General features: G+C 43.1%; 1 protein-coding gene across 6 annotated transcripts in view; it reads left to right on the top strand.

Annotated features, from left to right (window-relative positions):
* Positions 1-17,325, top strand: part of LOC111862957 — a 292,851-nt gene that overhangs the window by 239,902 nt on the left and 35,624 nt on the right. For all 6 annotated transcript variants that reach the window (XM_023848845.2, XM_033750869.1, XM_033750870.1 and 3 more), the window contains one exon: positions 10,151-12,086. In XM_023848845.2, coding sequence (XP_023704613.1) covers positions 10,151-12,086 — 1,936 coding nt within the window. The remainder of the gene's footprint in view (positions 1-10,150; positions 12,087-17,325) is intronic.

Genomic DNA, 17,325 nt, shown 5'->3' with positions numbered 1-17,325 from the left:
CTCTGCATAGGCTACATACAATCCAACACTTCAAAAATTACAAGTACGGACTTTACTAAGCTCTTGCAAATAAGCATTTTTCTTTCATGAAAATAAAAGCAGCTGACGACAGAGTTACTGTTTTTGGTAGAGCCACCTGTGGGAAGAATTAGTACTACTTGCAGCCAACGCGTAAAGCGCTCTATCAGCGCACTGCGTTAGCATAATCTCAAGCAGCATCATTACAATTTTGTTTCACTTAAGTTTTCGTCAATATTGCAATTTCTGAACGATGCAATGCGTGGAATGCTACATAGAACAATTCAAATTAAACATTCAGAACCGCACTTACTGTATCTGTAACCTAATGTAAGCTCTGGTGCTGGAATTTTATCCCGCCTTGAGCACGACATGAAGAACCGTAGTGATATTCCACTCACCCCGTCCCATAGCGTCCCTGCAGCGTGGCATCAGTAATGGCGTTTCCTTCACATCAGCTATTCAGCAATGCAGCTTGTTCAGTAATCTTCTGAAGCAACCGCACTCAAATCGGCTCGTCATATTCCTCAGAATGGTCCCGTATATTGAAACCGTGTAAAACGAGAACTGCTTTAAGCGCGATGAAGAAGAAGAATGAAGCAGCGTGACGCTGGGGCGAAACAAGGAAACTGTTCTCACAACTCAGTGGGCATACGCGACAATTTCAACTTTCGCCACGGACAGGAAATTATCTTCCTCATGACATTGATATAAAACCGCGTATATAAGAAAGCTGCCGGTCACGGTAGCCAACTGATGTAAGACATATACTCTCCTCGCTCGCTCGGAAGCCGGGATACTGGGTTCGAATCCCACTCAAATCATGGATGTTTGGTGTGTGTATGATTTTATTTTGTGTTTGTGTTGTCCTGTATTTAGGTAGAGGCCTTGCGACGGGCTGATCACCCGTCCAAGGAGTCCTACCGTCTGTAAAAATTATAATTGAAAGTGAGAAATCAGCCCTGTGCTCCAAAGTGGGAGCGAAGCGGAAGAAAAAATACGAAAGCGCATATAGCGGGAATCGCCTAGTGGCGTTCCAGTCACACCAGATGCATATACTGAATATACTGTGAACAATACAGAAGTGTATAACGTTTGGCGTATCTTCCACGCCAGATGAAATGGTTAAACTGACATGATTTGGGGCATTGCTACTGGAGCCTTATATCTTCCACGCCATTTGAACTTCCTTGACAGTGTCGTCAGAGCCTCGATTGTGGCAGTGGGTATTCTGCGCAATTATAAGATTGAATTAAGTAAGAAAAGCTTTTTGTTACTCGTTCTACCCCTTTTTTTATTGCTAGTGGGGTGGGACTAAGTTCCTTGTACTGCGGCCACATCTGGCCTATTGTACCCGCCCCAGATGATAGGTGAGGGTGATTGTGGAGCAATTGTTGGAATGAAGATTGGCAGGGGAAACCGAAGTTATCGGAGAAAACCTGCCCCAGCGCCACTTTGTCCACCACAAATCCAAATTGACCAGACCCGGGTTCGAAACCGGGCCGCCACGATGGGAAGCCAGCGACTAACCGTTTGAGCTATGGTTCTACCCTTTAAGCTGCATCTTCATCCTAAAACGAATATTGTGCCGGACTTGCTGAAAACAAGCCAGAAAAAACCCTTTGCTAGGAATACACATTCCTTACTCAGACAAAAATAGAAAAATTGCCGTTCCTATAACAGTAGAAGAAAATGGCCATTGCTAGGCAACAATTTGGTAAACAACTTCTCGCTTCAGCTCCTGACAGTAATAGGAGTCCATTGCTAAGCAACGGCGACGTAAACAAACTTCTTCAACAATGCAGACTGTGTTTTCCGTTGGGTCTGTGCAGAGTGGTTATAAAAGAAACGAGTTCAAAAGCTAGGAATAACCCGTGTGGAGGCGGGGTCGAATACCTCCACCGTGACCCTGCGAGTCGTAGGAGGCGACGAAAAGGGAAGTCTCAAATCTGAGACAGTAAAATATGGTCGCAAATCCCAGGGGACTTCGACCCAAGAAAGACTGCGCTGGCAAGGGCCAGCAGCATATACAAAATACAGACCCGTCCTCTCGTCAGAGAGGGCGCCCCACAGAAGCAAGAGCGTAACTGCCAAACGGTAATAATTAATAGTCGCAATGTGACTTTGAATTGAAGCTAGGAGCGGGCACAAGGACAAGAATGAAGCATATCCTTAGTGAATTGTGAAGATTAGCAATAGCGCTATAATTGGTTATAATTGTAAGGAAGTGCTAATATACCCAATCATCAACTTTAGAACCAATTATTATAAGCCACACCCACCCCCCTCATATGTGATAATATAAATAATCGTAACCCTTTAAATCCCAGTGGTTCTGTAGGTACCACCTGCCTTAACATACTACAACTCTGCATTCTGCCCACGGTGTGTCTGTTTCCCAAAACAGCATTAACCGGTTGATATTAATAGCAGAAAAGTGATGACCTGTGAGGTATGAAAGATATTTTCATATATCATTCCAAGATAGCAACTGCTGTCTGTCTCAGGAGTTTAGACGTTTCTCAGGAGCACCAGGGCCGGTGAAAGCCTAAATGCAGCTTCAGGAAACTGCAGATTCTGTCCTTCATCTTGTTTAAAGTATATAAGTTTTCTCAAAACTTCCTCACAACTATCTATCCATGATTCTACAGCCCTCTGTTGGACCTAGACAGCTTTTTCACTTTCTTAATTCTATACATAGTCATTAGGACTCCTTGGAGGGGGGGATCAGCCCGTCGCAAGGCCGCTACCTACACATAGAACAACACGAACACAGAATAAACAGACACAAAGATCCATGAATTGAGTGGGATTCGAACCTACGATCTCAGATTTCGAACTGACGGAGACAGTTCATGCCTTAGACCGTGCGGCCACTGTGATCGGCACTTCGTCAGAATCAGTAACGTGAAATTTGTGTCGTAATTTTTAAAACAGTCTTATTTACGTTGTTGCGTAACGAGTTCAGGTTACAACCAATTAATGATCACGACATGAAAACAAGGTAAACAAAAATTTGTTTTCGTTTGACGAAACATAAACAGCAGAGCAAGTTTGCAGGCCGCTATACTGTTGCTCCTGCCTGAGCTGCGCCATGAATGAATGAAATTGGCCCAGAGCACTGAGCGTGGGAAATGTGTGAAGCGAGAAGTAGTGTGTGTTGAAGTACTTGACTTGAAGGAACGGAAGACGACAACTAAGAAAAATTCGTCAACACAGGCGGTTTTCTGCCTCGCTATTCAAACCGAGGATCTCCTGAATACGAAGCAAGATTCCCGGCAACTGCCGTTCTACGCAGACAAGTGAAGTAATTTGAATGCCTTGTTTGTTTTAAACAAGACCATCAGCACCTGTTGCACAGCCTGGACCTTAACACACAAGCACGCGCGTCTACCGCAAAAGTTTGGAACCATAGTCACCCTGGTAATGTTGCCTAAAGAGCATCTCGTTTGTTTTGCGCCGTGGTAGAAGAACAAGGATGGCGTTACATAAATGTCAGCCAGACAGGCTAACGAACTGCTAAGTGAATGCAAACACTGTAAAATACAAATATTGTGCTAAATGTTTGCCAAGTGAAACATTTCACTTTCTCCGAGTATTCAGTGGCATGACTGCAGCCGGACAGGTATAAGAGCCAGCTGTTGTCGTGACCTTCCTTCGTGTCATAACTTCCTTATTTTTATGAACAGACAATTCGACATTCCAAAGTGTATTTTAACCTCCCTTGGAAACAGGTTGCTAAGGAGAATATTTCGACCAAAGAGGGATGAAATTGTAGGATGTTGTAGGAAATTGCATATGAGGCGCTGCATAACATGTACTGTTCACCAAACGTAATTAGATTGAGCAAGCCAAGGAGGATGTGATAGGTAGAGAATGTAGCATGCATGGAAGCAGAGGAATGCATATAGACTTTTGATGGGAAAGCCAGAAGGAACGAGACCATTAGGAATACCTAGGCGTAGGTGGACAGATAGTATTGAAATGAATTTTAGAGAAATAGAATGGGGTATTATGGACTGGATCGATCTGGCTCAGGATAGGGACCAGTGGAGGGATATTTTCAACGTGGTAATGAAGTTCAGAGGTCCATAAAGTGCTGGTAATTTTTTGCATATGTGAGCAATTGGCGGCTTCATAAGAAGGAGTGGAGTTAGTTAGGCCAGCATGGACGCGCCACCAGTGTGGTTAAGTAACACGAACCTTCCCAGACTTTCAATTTGATTCCTTAAGCAACCGCAGCAACTATGATACCCCCCCCCGTAAGGGCAAGCAGCCGGGGCACTGAACTTCAGAAGCACCAGCATGCAGTCCTGCGTATGTGGTTGTATAGAACTATTTATGTATCATTATCCTGTATTCCTGTACCAGAGTGGCAGATGTCTCTTATTCAATGCCATTTAAATTCGAATGACGGCATGTGACTGACCACGGGTTCTGGGACCTACCCTAAATAATGTTAATCGGGTGGAACGTGAAATTAGCCACTCAGCACCACCCAGAGCCGAGGTTAAAAATATGTGGATTTTTCCTCCTCTTTCTCATATATTTTAATGTTGTTTTGCTTTACCCCTATTGGCTAGCGTTTTTTTTTATTTTTTATTGAAGCGAAAAAGGCTTATTTGATGACTTTTACATTTCCTTTGTGATCTGCTGATCTGTATGCACGAAGGAAATTTATAAATTTCTGTAATGCTGTTTGTATTCGTAAATGATCTCTGCCATATTTGAACTTTAGAGCCACGCACCAGTTCAAGTGCTGAAATTTTAATGGAGCGTGTGTTATATTACATATTAGCTACGTTGTCTGAAATATATTGGAAATGCATAACGTGTCGAAGATTGGTTTTACTTCAGTATTCGCTCGATTGATGTCGTTATAAGTACGATTAGTGTGGATGGATGGATGGGCTTAAATCTGGATCCCTTTGAATAATTAACTTGCTTCGTTGCCATTAATGTCTAAAATAGAAAACAGAATAAATATTCACTGTGTATATACCTACCTACCACTCGACACTACATGCCTGGGTGAGCCTTGGGCTCCTCTACAGCCAGTCTCCACAACCAATGCGTGCTGCCGTAGGAATGGATATTCACTGTATATATAACGAAAATAAATCACATGACGCCAGAACTGTCATTAATTTTTGTATGAAATGCACAACGAACAGTGGGCAGCGCTGAATGAAGTTTGCAGTGTAGTGAATCGGCCTCTTTCATAGACCTTTCAAGCATTTCCCTGCATTCAGAATGGCCATATCTGGATATTCGCGCACCATTCTGTCTCAACAAAAATTGCTGAGACACACCATTTACTAACTACCTTCACGTATTCAAGATATACACAGAACACTTCAGGATATGTCTGCAACAGCATTAACAACGTAATAAGACAACGACAGTAGCCAGTTACATCCCTCCTCCCACGCACCTACTCAGATAAATTCCACCACCTAAAATACGACATGTATTATAATACATACGCAACCAACACTCCACCTATTTACCTATTTTATCGGTTTCGCCTATTTATGCGGGAGTTGAAGTAGCGTAGCAGGTATAGCGACTGGCTACGGACTGGATAACTGAGGAGTTGGGGTTCGAGTACCGGTAGGGTCAAGAACTTTCTCTCTCCACGTCATCAAGACCGGCTCTGGGACCCACTCAGCCTCCTATCTAATGGACACTGCAGGCTCTTTTCCCCGGGGGTAAAGCGGCCAGGGCGTGAAGTTGACCACTCATCTCCAACTAATACCGAGATCAAGAAAGTGTGGATCTATACATCCACTTCCCCATACGCTTTCATAGTGAGCGCTTAATTAGTTTAGCATAGGGACAGCTTTACCTTTATCTTACCTATTTATGTGATTTTAGCATCAAGAGTAAATATTCACATTTCATTTATGACAATTTGATCGTAAATTGAATCCATTTTCACTCAAAAATTCAACAGTGACGAGTATATACGAGTATACATAGTCATGTACCACCTGATGATGATCTAATATGATCGAAACTTCAAGTCGTTATACTAAATGAAAACACGTTTTAATATCACTTTTATTGTTAATTATTTTATTGGCGGCCACAGAGTACCTCGATGTATTTCCTTGCTGACCCGTGGTAAAGATGATCTCATGGGCGCCGCTGTTTCCGAACGAGTGCTCGGCTGGGTCACTGCTTCCCGTCGTCCCTTGTCACCACTGCCATTATCACAGTCTCGATAATTTTGGAAGCTTAAATTCACTTATCCCTTGATTTACTGTATCTGCTGCCGATTTTACTGTTAATAACACAGGGTCATGTAAATGCCAGTGCCTGTTGTAATAAATTGTATTATTACCGAACAAGTTAGCTAAAGTGGTAACTCTTCATAATTGTGTTCGGGGGATGCCTGATTCGCATTTCAGTCACAATAATGACTGTCCAAAGTGAGGATTTTCGTGGTGTTCGTCGGCCCCTCCTGTCAGAATTCCGTGACAATACCTAGAATTGAGCCACGTCCTTTCCGTTTCTTTACAATCCTATCATTCGCCTCTGTATAGTCCAAGTTACTGATAATGTCCTTGAATAGACTAAAAGCTACCAGTCCTAGCGTTCGGGTCTGTAAGCAACCATTTAAAGATCCGTGGTTCTATGTGCTCCTCCTGTTTTAACACTGAATCTCTGCATTCGTACCGCAGAGTGTGTTTGTACGTGTTGCATAGTTCTCACAATGTACATAGAATTTTTCCTTAAACAGCATTAACCGCTTAATATTTGCAGGGCAGAGGTAATGTGTTTCCTGTGAGGTACGAAATGGATAGATGTGACAGTCTGTGCGGTGTAAACTTGTGGTGCAATGTATGGCGTAAATTGCGTTCAGAAGTAGGTCTAGAGGCAGTGCGATCTTCATATATTCAGATTGTTCTCCTAACTCCTTACTCTCAAGTTCATTGCTTCTCTGCTTTTGCGTTCTCATACTTTATCGGAAAGTATGAGTAGTCGAGGTGTTAATGGTTCGTGTATATTTACCGGGCCCTGTAATTCAATGTTGCTTTACAGGAAGGTATGTTCTTTGTTATCAGTTTTGTCAATTTCCCGCACTGAAACAGCGACATTAGGAATGTGCTATGGGCTAGGTCCATATTTGTACAGATTAGGAGCAGCTGGCTGAAGTACGCTTGTCTATTCTTCGTCTCTATGTTCCTTTATTGTTGTCTCAATGCCGCAGCCTTAGAAAGTAGGATAATGGATGAATGCTGGATCAGGTTGAAAGGATTTTGGAGGGAAATCGGGGGTATTATCTCAGCTTTCGGATGAAAGGACCGAGGAAAACCACGAAAACCCCTCAACAGAAATTCACACCGAACTAAATAAAAGTCTAGGGCATTACTCGTAGACCTATTTCTTCAGCGTTTATTTTCTTAAATAAATTTGACCGAATTAATGAGAACGCTTGTTCACTACGAGAGCTTTATGAATGTATTCAGGATGACTAAAGAGAAGAGAGTTGTGTGAGATTTAAATTATCGCCGCTGTAACTAAGAATCATATCTTCTGGGATGTGCCGCCTTACAGACTGTCAGATGTTCACGGACGTTTCGCAGGAGCGTATTGTCTACATCTGCAAGGTCAAAGAGTAATCGATCCTGAAAATGGATGCAGTACGTTTCTCCGAAACATTGGTAAACATCTACCAGAGAACACGGTGTCACATCCGAGGGGATAGAGTTCTTTGTATTCACCTTCGAGAGAACATGAATTCTTGCGTTCAAATAATGTCTGAGAAAGAGATAGAGAGAAATGACGGAAGAGAGAGGAAGGAACAAGACAAGAAATGAAACAAACATTCGTTCTGCCGCGGCCTGCGGGATGTAGTCAAAGCTCGCTTGAAGGAAGTCTCTTACGGTGTTTGTGTATCTGAATGAGAGACTGTCACATTTCGGATAGCTTGTTCCTTGGCAAGCGTTTCTATGGAAACGGGACCGAAACATGTTTCGTGTCCCGATCGATAGCCACCACAATGCTAAGAAGGGGAGGGTAACAGCTGTTCAGACTCACTGTTTATAAGTGTCAAAAAGTCCGTTCGCCAGGAAGCGATTATGAGAACGTTACGCCGAACCCAGACATCCTGAAGTGAGTATGGAAGTGGAGACTTCACAGCATGGATACTGGCGTGCTTGGGATGCGCTAATCCAGCAGAACGCAGTTTTGTAGGATTGTGCTCATTTCCGGAAGTCCACTGTTCTTGCAAACCGCACGTGGTTCGCGAACTCATCGCGGTAAAAGTGCTACATACCCCAATTCTGAATATCACTGTGGTAGCCTTCAAAGTGCTCCCCCGAGAAGCTGTGCACCGATGCCAGCCCCCAGTCCATCCTTTAGAACAATTTTGGAACTGATTTTGTGGAATTGCCTCCAAAGCTGCCGTCGTATTATTCCTGATGGTATCAGTGTCATCAAAATGCCTTCCTTTCAATATTTCCTTTATCTTTTGGAACAGAAACAAGTAATTGGATACTTGATCCGGCGAATAGCAAGGGCGTTCCAGCACAGTTATGTTTTTACTAGCTAGAAACTCCCTCACACACAGTGCCGTATAAGCAGATCCCCTGAGCTCATTTTTGCACGCACCTTCCTCATGTCCAGATCCTCAGTTAAGATTTTCCTGTTTCTCTGTTGACGCTCGCTTCCTCTTGACAGCCGACGATTTTCACGCACAATTTGACCATCTTTTTCTGCTCGTTGCTGGCCGTCCTGATCTCTCTTCGTCAGTGATACACTCTCTTCCCTCAGAAAAACGTGTCACCCACTTGTAAACTGCTGTTTGCTTCATAGCATTAACCCCGTAAATTTACACTAACATCTCCACTTTCGCTTACACTGTTGCTATATTTAACAGGAAGCTCCAACATTCTCACGACGGCACAACCAAAACACACTCAGACGATAATAGACGCCACTCAGAAAGAGACCGTCATAGATCAACAACAACACAGCTGTGAAACACTGATATGCCAACATCATCAAACCATACTGAGGTTTCTGTCCTCTGCTGCCACGGCAAGCAAACAGTGGCGAATTCGCGAACTTTACTGTCAGACAATATACTTCCCGTCAGTGTCGATACCCTAGATATCCGTACGGTGTACGTCTCAATGCGTAATTTGAAATCAGCAAGATCATGTTTTTCTTCTGTGTATTGCCACGTAATTTCCCAATCTAGAGCACAGGTTCCCACAGTGGGCCGTACCNCCCCCGAGAGGCACTAAAAGGGCGGGGCGCTATAGGTGGGTCCTTGCGTGCGCGTTGTTCGTTTATTTATGACTGGAGTGACTTTAAACCAAACACTGGGAAACTGGTATCACTTCATGAAGCCCATCCATCACTACCAGTGAAGTATTTACTGAACGTGGTGCCTTATTTTATTGCTATTGTCGTTCTTGGTGGATTGTGCAAACCGCCATTTTGAAGAATAATTTTTATGGCTTAGGGCAGGAGGCACTGAGGATGAGTTTATGGAACCAAGGAGGCTGCGGCCCGAAAAAGTTTGGAAACTACTGAACTACAGCCTAAAGTCTCATGAAAATCATGGATATAAAATTAATTACAGTTTATAACTAATGTTAAAATGCAGGAGCCTTCATACCTCGACCTTCAATTTTACAGCGCTGCCCGATTCTCTAGAGATTATTTGGAGGAGTGTTTACGGGGCTCGAATTGATTATGACTCAACATTGTTCAGGACATTCTTTATCGGCTCTCATAACATTGTCCTTGCCTGGATGGGTTTCTGCATTTCATTTATCTTCCACAGTACAGCCCTCATCTTCGTCGAGCCATTTAACCTTTGGACAAATAAGGCACGCATATAGAGGGAGATGTAAGACAGCAATTTTGTGTTGTTAGGAATACCTGTAGTACACCGTAAGAATGTTGATTAAGGGGCTTTGAGCTTGTCATCAAAGTTCTAAAATACATGATGATTCGGAACCCAGCCAACTCAATACAGAATTCCTTCTCGGAGAACTGTGAGACTGAGATGCATAGCAATTTCAAACACCTGACACAGTATAACTGAGTAGAATTATACGCTTATTAAGTGGTAGCCTTGCTGTGATACTGATTAACAATTCATAATTTTCAGTGCTGTCCACGTGGGGCCGACGAATGGGGCGGAAGTTGGAGTCACTGCGCCGCGGGGACTCCAGAGAGTCCCTGAACGTCACTCCGTCTACGCCGCCCCCTCCTCCTCATCCGACAACAAGCAGCGGTGAAACCGTCCGCAAGAGGTCGCCATGGCGTATCGGCCGCAGTGCATCCGAGTCCCTCTCACCCCCGCCCTGCAGGAGTACTGCTATCAATGACACAGAGAGTACTCGAAGGAGGGCTCTCAGCGACGTCACAGAACATTCACCGTCACCTCTCAAGAGCTTCTTTATTAGGATGGGTTCTACCGGCATGCTGAATGGCTCCAAGCACCATACCCCTCCAAGCTGCAGTCCCAAGGAACGAGCTATGCCATATAACCCAGATCTCCCTGGGGGCAAAGTGCTTTTCAAGAGTTGCTCCACGTCTCAGCTGTCTACTTCTTACGTTAAGGGTGAGGACCCCGCTGACGGGTTGGACCTGTCCTTGCAGTGTTCAGAGAGCACAAGTGATATTCCCGCCGCTACTAGAGACGGGGGTGAAGTGTTAGCAGGTATAAAAAAGCGAGTGCCATCCGTTGAAGCTGATCCCAGTTACGTACCCACCAAAACTCGAAGCTGCGATAACATAGCAAGTTTGGGTACGAACACAACACAGCCTTCTACCGCACCATCTATCGGAGGAAACAGAAGAGCAAATTTTCCATATGCATTTTTGCGTTCTAAATTATCCGTCTTACCTGAAGAAAATGGAGGCAGCGTTGTTAATCAGCAGAGTCGAAGGAGGGTGTCGAATAAGGAAAGCTTCCCGGAACACCGGAGGTCCCTCATTGAGCAGAGCTCCGAACGAGCCTATAGGCTAAGAGCAAATTCCGAAGAATGTGTTCCTGCTGCATTGTTGGCCGAGGATAATTCGTCATTCCTTGAAGGTACAAATACGTTAGGCCGTAGACGGAAGGATAATCCAGATGTCAAGTCTATCAGACGATATAATTATTCTTTTCCACAGTCTTTCACCGCGGTACCTTACCAAAGTAGCATTGGTGAAGAATATCCGTTGGTACAAAAGTCAGGCCAACCGAGTTACTACGTCAGTTCGAACGAATCAGGTTATGATAGCGATGGCCCTCGGCATGGAGAAGAGTCCATATGCAAAGTGGGATCTAGCGAGAAATGTCTGAACACTACCTTAGACCAGGACGGAGACAGTGGGATAATTGCCAATGAAAGTTCGGACTCTGGATCAATACATGACTCCGAGCTCGGAAATAGCGAAAACGGGACTGGGAATGGTGGAAAGTGTCATAGCGAAATACTGGTAAGTGACCCCCCTCCACTGCCTCCACGCTCTTCAACACCGAATCTAGAAGGGCAGCAGCCGTTTTCGCTCCGGCGTGATAACTGGGCACGATCATCAAGCATCGCTGCCCTGCACACATCGTGCAGCAGTAAGGACGCGCGCACTGCAGAGATTCTCGCCAGTCTGGCTCCCTGGGAGAGAGAGAGAAGCGCACATCTTCAAGATGAAGCCACCAACACTCGCCGGTATCAGTTCCTGACGTCCCAGTTGGTGGCGGAAACCTCCACTTCTCCAGCGGAACACTCGGGCCAGGACACAGCACACAGAAACTCCAGTGGAGCAGTTGAGCTGGGAAGTATTTCAACAAAAAGTACAGAAGTACAAAATGAAAGCCCTGAAGTAATTGATAACTACAGGAGACTTCCTGGGGCGTCCTCTCTGACGTCGTTACATGACCGACATAACAGAGACCTGTACAGAAGGCGGTTCATTCTTGTCAGAATTGCAAAGACGAAGGGAGCTGATCTTCTGGGTATACACCTAGTGCAACAAACACAACCCATCGACACTAACAGAAATCCATCCGCAGTCCGATTCTATATCTCGAAACTGGATCCTGAGAGTCTTGCAGCAAGGTATGATCTGACACTGTCCTGTCTTGTGTTATCTTCTGATGTATAGACTCTTATCGGGGAAGTAGCTTCACAGATCCTCGTTTCCTAGAGCAGATGGTGTGATTGGGTATTTTCGTGATCTTCTGTCCGCCCAGCTAACAGCCGGCGTAATAACTTTGAAAATTAACGATCACTTCCTTCTAGACCCTCACGACTTATATCCCACCCGACGGCTGTTCCGGAGAAATAGGCAACGTGGGCTTGTAGAAGGTTTTGTTTTCTGACCTTAACGCCGTGTAGTTCGTCGAAATTCAACAATCTAAATCTTAATTGGAAACCAGCAGGAAGCAGGCAGCAAACAGAGAAAATCTCGGTTGACGTTCAACGGACTACACAGCGTTAGTAACCACCAATATCTAAATTAAAATGCTACATATATGGGCTCCCAGAATTTATGAAGGTGAGGTACTATCATGTGGACAAGTGACCAGGTGTACACATCGCGACGTTTTTACGTCCGAGTTAAATTTTCTCCCTCCAGTTTCTTATGAGCTGAGATAGGACCCAGAGGCGCTCTGCACCTGCATCTGAAAGAATAATTGCAGTGTCCCTGACGGAGAGAGAGTGACTTAGATTTTATACGAAGCGCAGCCTGGGGCTCTCCTCCCGTCGCTTCGTAGGCGCGCGTTCCGGACGGATCACTGTTGCCCGTAGAACTTTCGCAGATCAAAAGACAAACCTAATGATTCTGTGGATTTACATATAATTCAAACTTCTGAGTCTGCGCATAAATGTGAGGCCAATTAAAATGTAACAAATGAACAGGGTGTGACGTATTTTTTATTACTCTGGGTCAGGATAGGATCCACTGGCGGGCTTTTGAAAATGCGGTAATAAATCTTCAAGTTAAAAAAAGGCTAGAAATTTTTTTTACTAACTCGGCGCTATGTGCTTCTCAAGAAGGATGGCTACTTGAAGTTAAACGTTTGTACTATTAATTACAATATTTCCATTTTCAGTAGGTTCCCTTACATTTAACATAAACCTCATATCGCTGCAAGTTTGCCCGAAGTTTTTTTCTTTTTACCTGTAATGGTCAGGCTATACTCGGTTTGAATTTTGGTAGGTGTGACTGGTAGGATATTTCCTTAGTTTTCAACAGACTCTCTTTTGCGAATGTACTCTCAAACAGGCCTTGATCATCTCCTCTTAAACCCTTATTCACACACCGTATTTTTTTTATTCCTAGTGGGGTGGGACTAAGTCTCTTGTGCTGCGGCCACTTCTGGCCTATTGTACCAGCCCCACATGATAGGTGAGGGTGATTGTGGAGCAATTGGTGGAATGAAGATTGGCAGGGGAAACCGAAGTACTCGGAGAAAACCTGTCCTAGCACCATTTTGTCCACCACAAATCCCACTTGACCCGGGATCGAGCCCGGGCCGCCGCGGTGGGAAGCCAGCGACTAACAGCTTGAGCTATTCACACACCCGTAACTCACATACTTGAAACGGCATCGTTTATAATGTTTACATTCAACTGATGTGGGAAGTTTTGACAACAATGTAGGAAACACAGGGGGTTCCTTTTTCCTCTCCGTGTTCCGACAGCCCTGGTTCCCGTGTGCCGCATTTTTGAACAGAGCAGGCTCAAAATGCAAAAAGTTTGCTAGGCAATGCAGGCTTGAAGCGCGTGCGCTTAAGTTGGCCATACTGAATGGGAGAAGTGATCGGCTATTCCACCCGAGTCCGTGCTAGCAAAAGCTTTCTGTACCTGATCCCGTCAGATGTCTCTACTTCAAGCAGGTTTTCATTTATCTCTCGATGTTGTCTGTGCATGGATATATTGCTCAGTTCAACATGTGAATCAAGTGACAAGGGTTACGTAGGCTGTAGGGTATATAGGCCTACTGTACTGTATATTCTTCTTCTATGGCGCAACAGCCCGATGTCGGGCCTTGGCCTCCCTTATCAAGCCCTTCCATTCCTCTCTGCCCTGCGCTGCTCTCTTCCTGTTCCTTACACCCATTCACTTCTTCGCATCTTCTTCCGCCCCATCAATCCATCTAGTTCTTGGTTTCCCTGCATGTCTCCTACCGCCCATTGTACCGCATAGTATTTTCTTTGGGATACGCTCCTTATCCATTCTCTGTACATGCCCAGCCCATTGCAGTCTTTTAGCTTTATCGTCACTGAGATCTCTAGCTCCTTATATAATTTGTATAACTCTTTATTATATCTTATTCTCCATATCCCATTCTCTTTTATTGGTCCATAAATTCGTCTTAGGATTTTCCTCTCGAAAGAATTGATGACTGATTCCTCTTTCTTGTTTAGCATCCAACATTCACACCCATAATAAAACACCGGTCTTGTCATTGTTTTATATATTTTTGTTTTAATCGCTCGGTGTATATCCTTTGATCTAAAAACTGATAGTAACGAGAAATATGCACTATTCGCTAGTTTTACTCTTCTTGTTATTTCATGATTTTCCTCTCCATCTTTATGGAATTTCGATCCTAAATATATGAAGTCTTCAGCTATTTCTATCCCGTCCCTTTCCATGTTAATTTTTCCAGTTTGCATCAGCATTTTAGTTTTATTTACTTCCACCTCTAAGCCAGTTGTTTTTGCTTATATGTCTCCTTCATTGCTCCTAGGGATCTCGATACTATAATAATATCATCCGCATACGCCATTATTTGCCTTTGTTTATACGCTACTGTGTTCCTTGTGTCTACATTACATTTCCTCACTATATATTCCAATACCAAACTAAATAGTGATGGTGCCAAACTGTCTCCCTGTTTTAATCCTTGATTTGTCTTAAAGCATTCTGTTAACTGGTTCTGGATTTTAACTTGATTGATTGTTTCTGTCATGGTTAAGTTAATTATTCTACTTAGTTTTATTCGAATACCAGAAGTGGACATAATCATCCTTAATTTCTTCCTTATTATTGTATCTTATGCTTGTTTAAAATCTATGAAGCATAGGTAAATATCTGTATTAAATTCCCAGCATTTCTCCGTTATTTGTCTTAGGGTGAATAAACTGTCTATAGTTGACCTATTGGGTCGAAATCCTGATTGTTATTCTATTATTTTTTTCTATATATGGATCCAGTCTCTTTTTTAATATCCTTGTTAAAATTTTATATGCTGTCGGTAGTAATGATATACCTCTATAGTTACTACATGTTAGTTTATCCCCTTTTTTAAATATGGGACATCTTCTGGTATCTTTTCTTCTTCCCACACTTTATGTATAATTCTGTGGAGTGCTATTATTCCTTCTTGTCCTCCTGCCTTCAAGACTTCTGCTGGTATGTTATCTCCACCTGGTGCTTTATTTAGTTTTTGTTCCTTTACTGCTTCTTCCACTTCTTCCTTTGTTGGGGACTCTAGTATCTCTTCCTCTTCCCCTTCTCGTTCGTCTGTATTTTCTTCTTCATTGTCCTCGTTATCTTCCAAATTCTGATTTTGATTTAATAATTGTTCAAAATATTCTTTCCATGTATTCATAATCTCTGTTTTATTATTTATTAGAACAACATTTTTGTCGCGGATAAATTCTGTTTTGGTTTGAAACCTTCCTACATATATTTGATTGGACCAAAAGCATTTTCTGTTTTGTTATTTTTGAAGTCTTCTTCAATTTGCAGTAATTGTTCATTTAGGAAGGCCCGTTTCTTTTTCCTGCAAATCTTGTCTGCTTTCCTTCTTCTTTATACGCCTCATTTCTTGCTCTTGTTGGTCTTCCCATATATTTCTTATTCTTGAGGTTTATACTGTCCCTACATTCCTCGTCGAACGATTCGCTATTATCCTGTTTTCTCTTGATATCCCAGAGTCCTCTCAGCTTCTGTAATTATTGCGGTTTTAAAATCTACCCATATTCCTTCTACCGTTACTTCTTTATTTGCTCTATTGTCATTAATTTCTTTAATTTTATTTTGAAATGCTTCTCTCTTATCACTCTCCGTAATCTTGTCAGTATTAAATTTCCTGTACTAAGTAATGATCACTATCACAGTTGGCCCCTCTTAATGTTCTTACGTCCAGGATATTCGTCACAAATCGCTTCTCTATGAGGACATGATCTATTTGATTGAAGGTTACCCCATCCGGTGCTGCCCATGTTCTTGTATGTATATTTTTGTGCGGGAAGTATGTAGAGCTGATGATCAGGTTCTTACTTTCTGCAAAATCTATTAATTTTATTCCATTATGGTTCGTTGTATCATGTAAACTTTCTGTCCCAATTACTCCTCTGTATTCATTCTCTTTACTTATTTTGGCGTCAAGATCCCCCAAAATAACCTTTATCTCATTACTTGGTATTGAATCATATGTCTTCCATTTATTGATAGAAATAGTCTTTGAATTCCTCTTCTTTTCCTTCTGTAGGTGCGTGCACGTTCATCAACGTCATATTGAAAAATTTCGTTCTAATTCTCAAAGTGCAAATTCTTTCACTTATTGGTTTAAAGACTATTATTGCGCTTTTAAATTCTCGTTCTATTACAAAGACTACACCAAATTCCTTATTGCCTTCTGCTTTGCCACTGTAACATACGGCGTGTTTCTTTAAGTCCACGAGTCTTTACCCAGCCATCTAATTTCCTGTATGGCTGTGATTTTCATATTGTACTTATCTATCTGTTCTAGTACCGATTTCATGGCACTCAGTTTATTGAGGGTTTTCACATTCCATGTACCTAGAGAGTAGTCCATATTCTTTGCCAGTTGTCGTCTTCCATTCTGTTGAGGTCTCAGAGGCTTGATTCCAGGTTTCGAGACATTTATATGTTTTTACGGTGAGAGGTCGTCGGCAGCCTCTCGCCCAACCCCCAACCTGGAGGACCAGGGTATCTCTTTTAGTCTGGGTCATCCCCTTTGACCTGTCCGGCATTGGTGGCCCTACCAGTAGCTATGCTACCGCCGACATAGTACTATTTGCTTTCACCCCACCCTTCTTTCCTCCCTGTATCATCATCATCATCATCATCATCAGTAATCTGTCACACGACAGGTCCACAGTCTCTTCCAAAACAATTCCTCCACATAATGCGATCTAGAGCTTTCTCCTTCAAATGACAGTATCCTCTTCTGTCCCCAAGGTCATCCAGGATCTTCTTACGTCTTCTTCCTCATCTTCTGGTCACTTGTATCCGCCCCTCTATCTTTCCTTCAATAACTTCTTTTAGAAGGCAGTTTCTGCGTAAAACATGACCAATCCAATTAGCCTTCCGTTTT

The sequence above is a fragment of the Cryptotermes secundus genome, unplaced genomic scaffold (assembly GCF_002891405.2).
Source record: "Cryptotermes secundus unplaced genomic scaffold, Csec_1.0 scaffold856, whole genome shotgun sequence".
Taxonomy (NCBI): domain Eukaryota; kingdom Metazoa; phylum Arthropoda; class Insecta; order Blattodea; family Kalotermitidae; genus Cryptotermes; species Cryptotermes secundus.
This window is presented reverse-complemented; position numbering and strand designations above follow the sequence as displayed.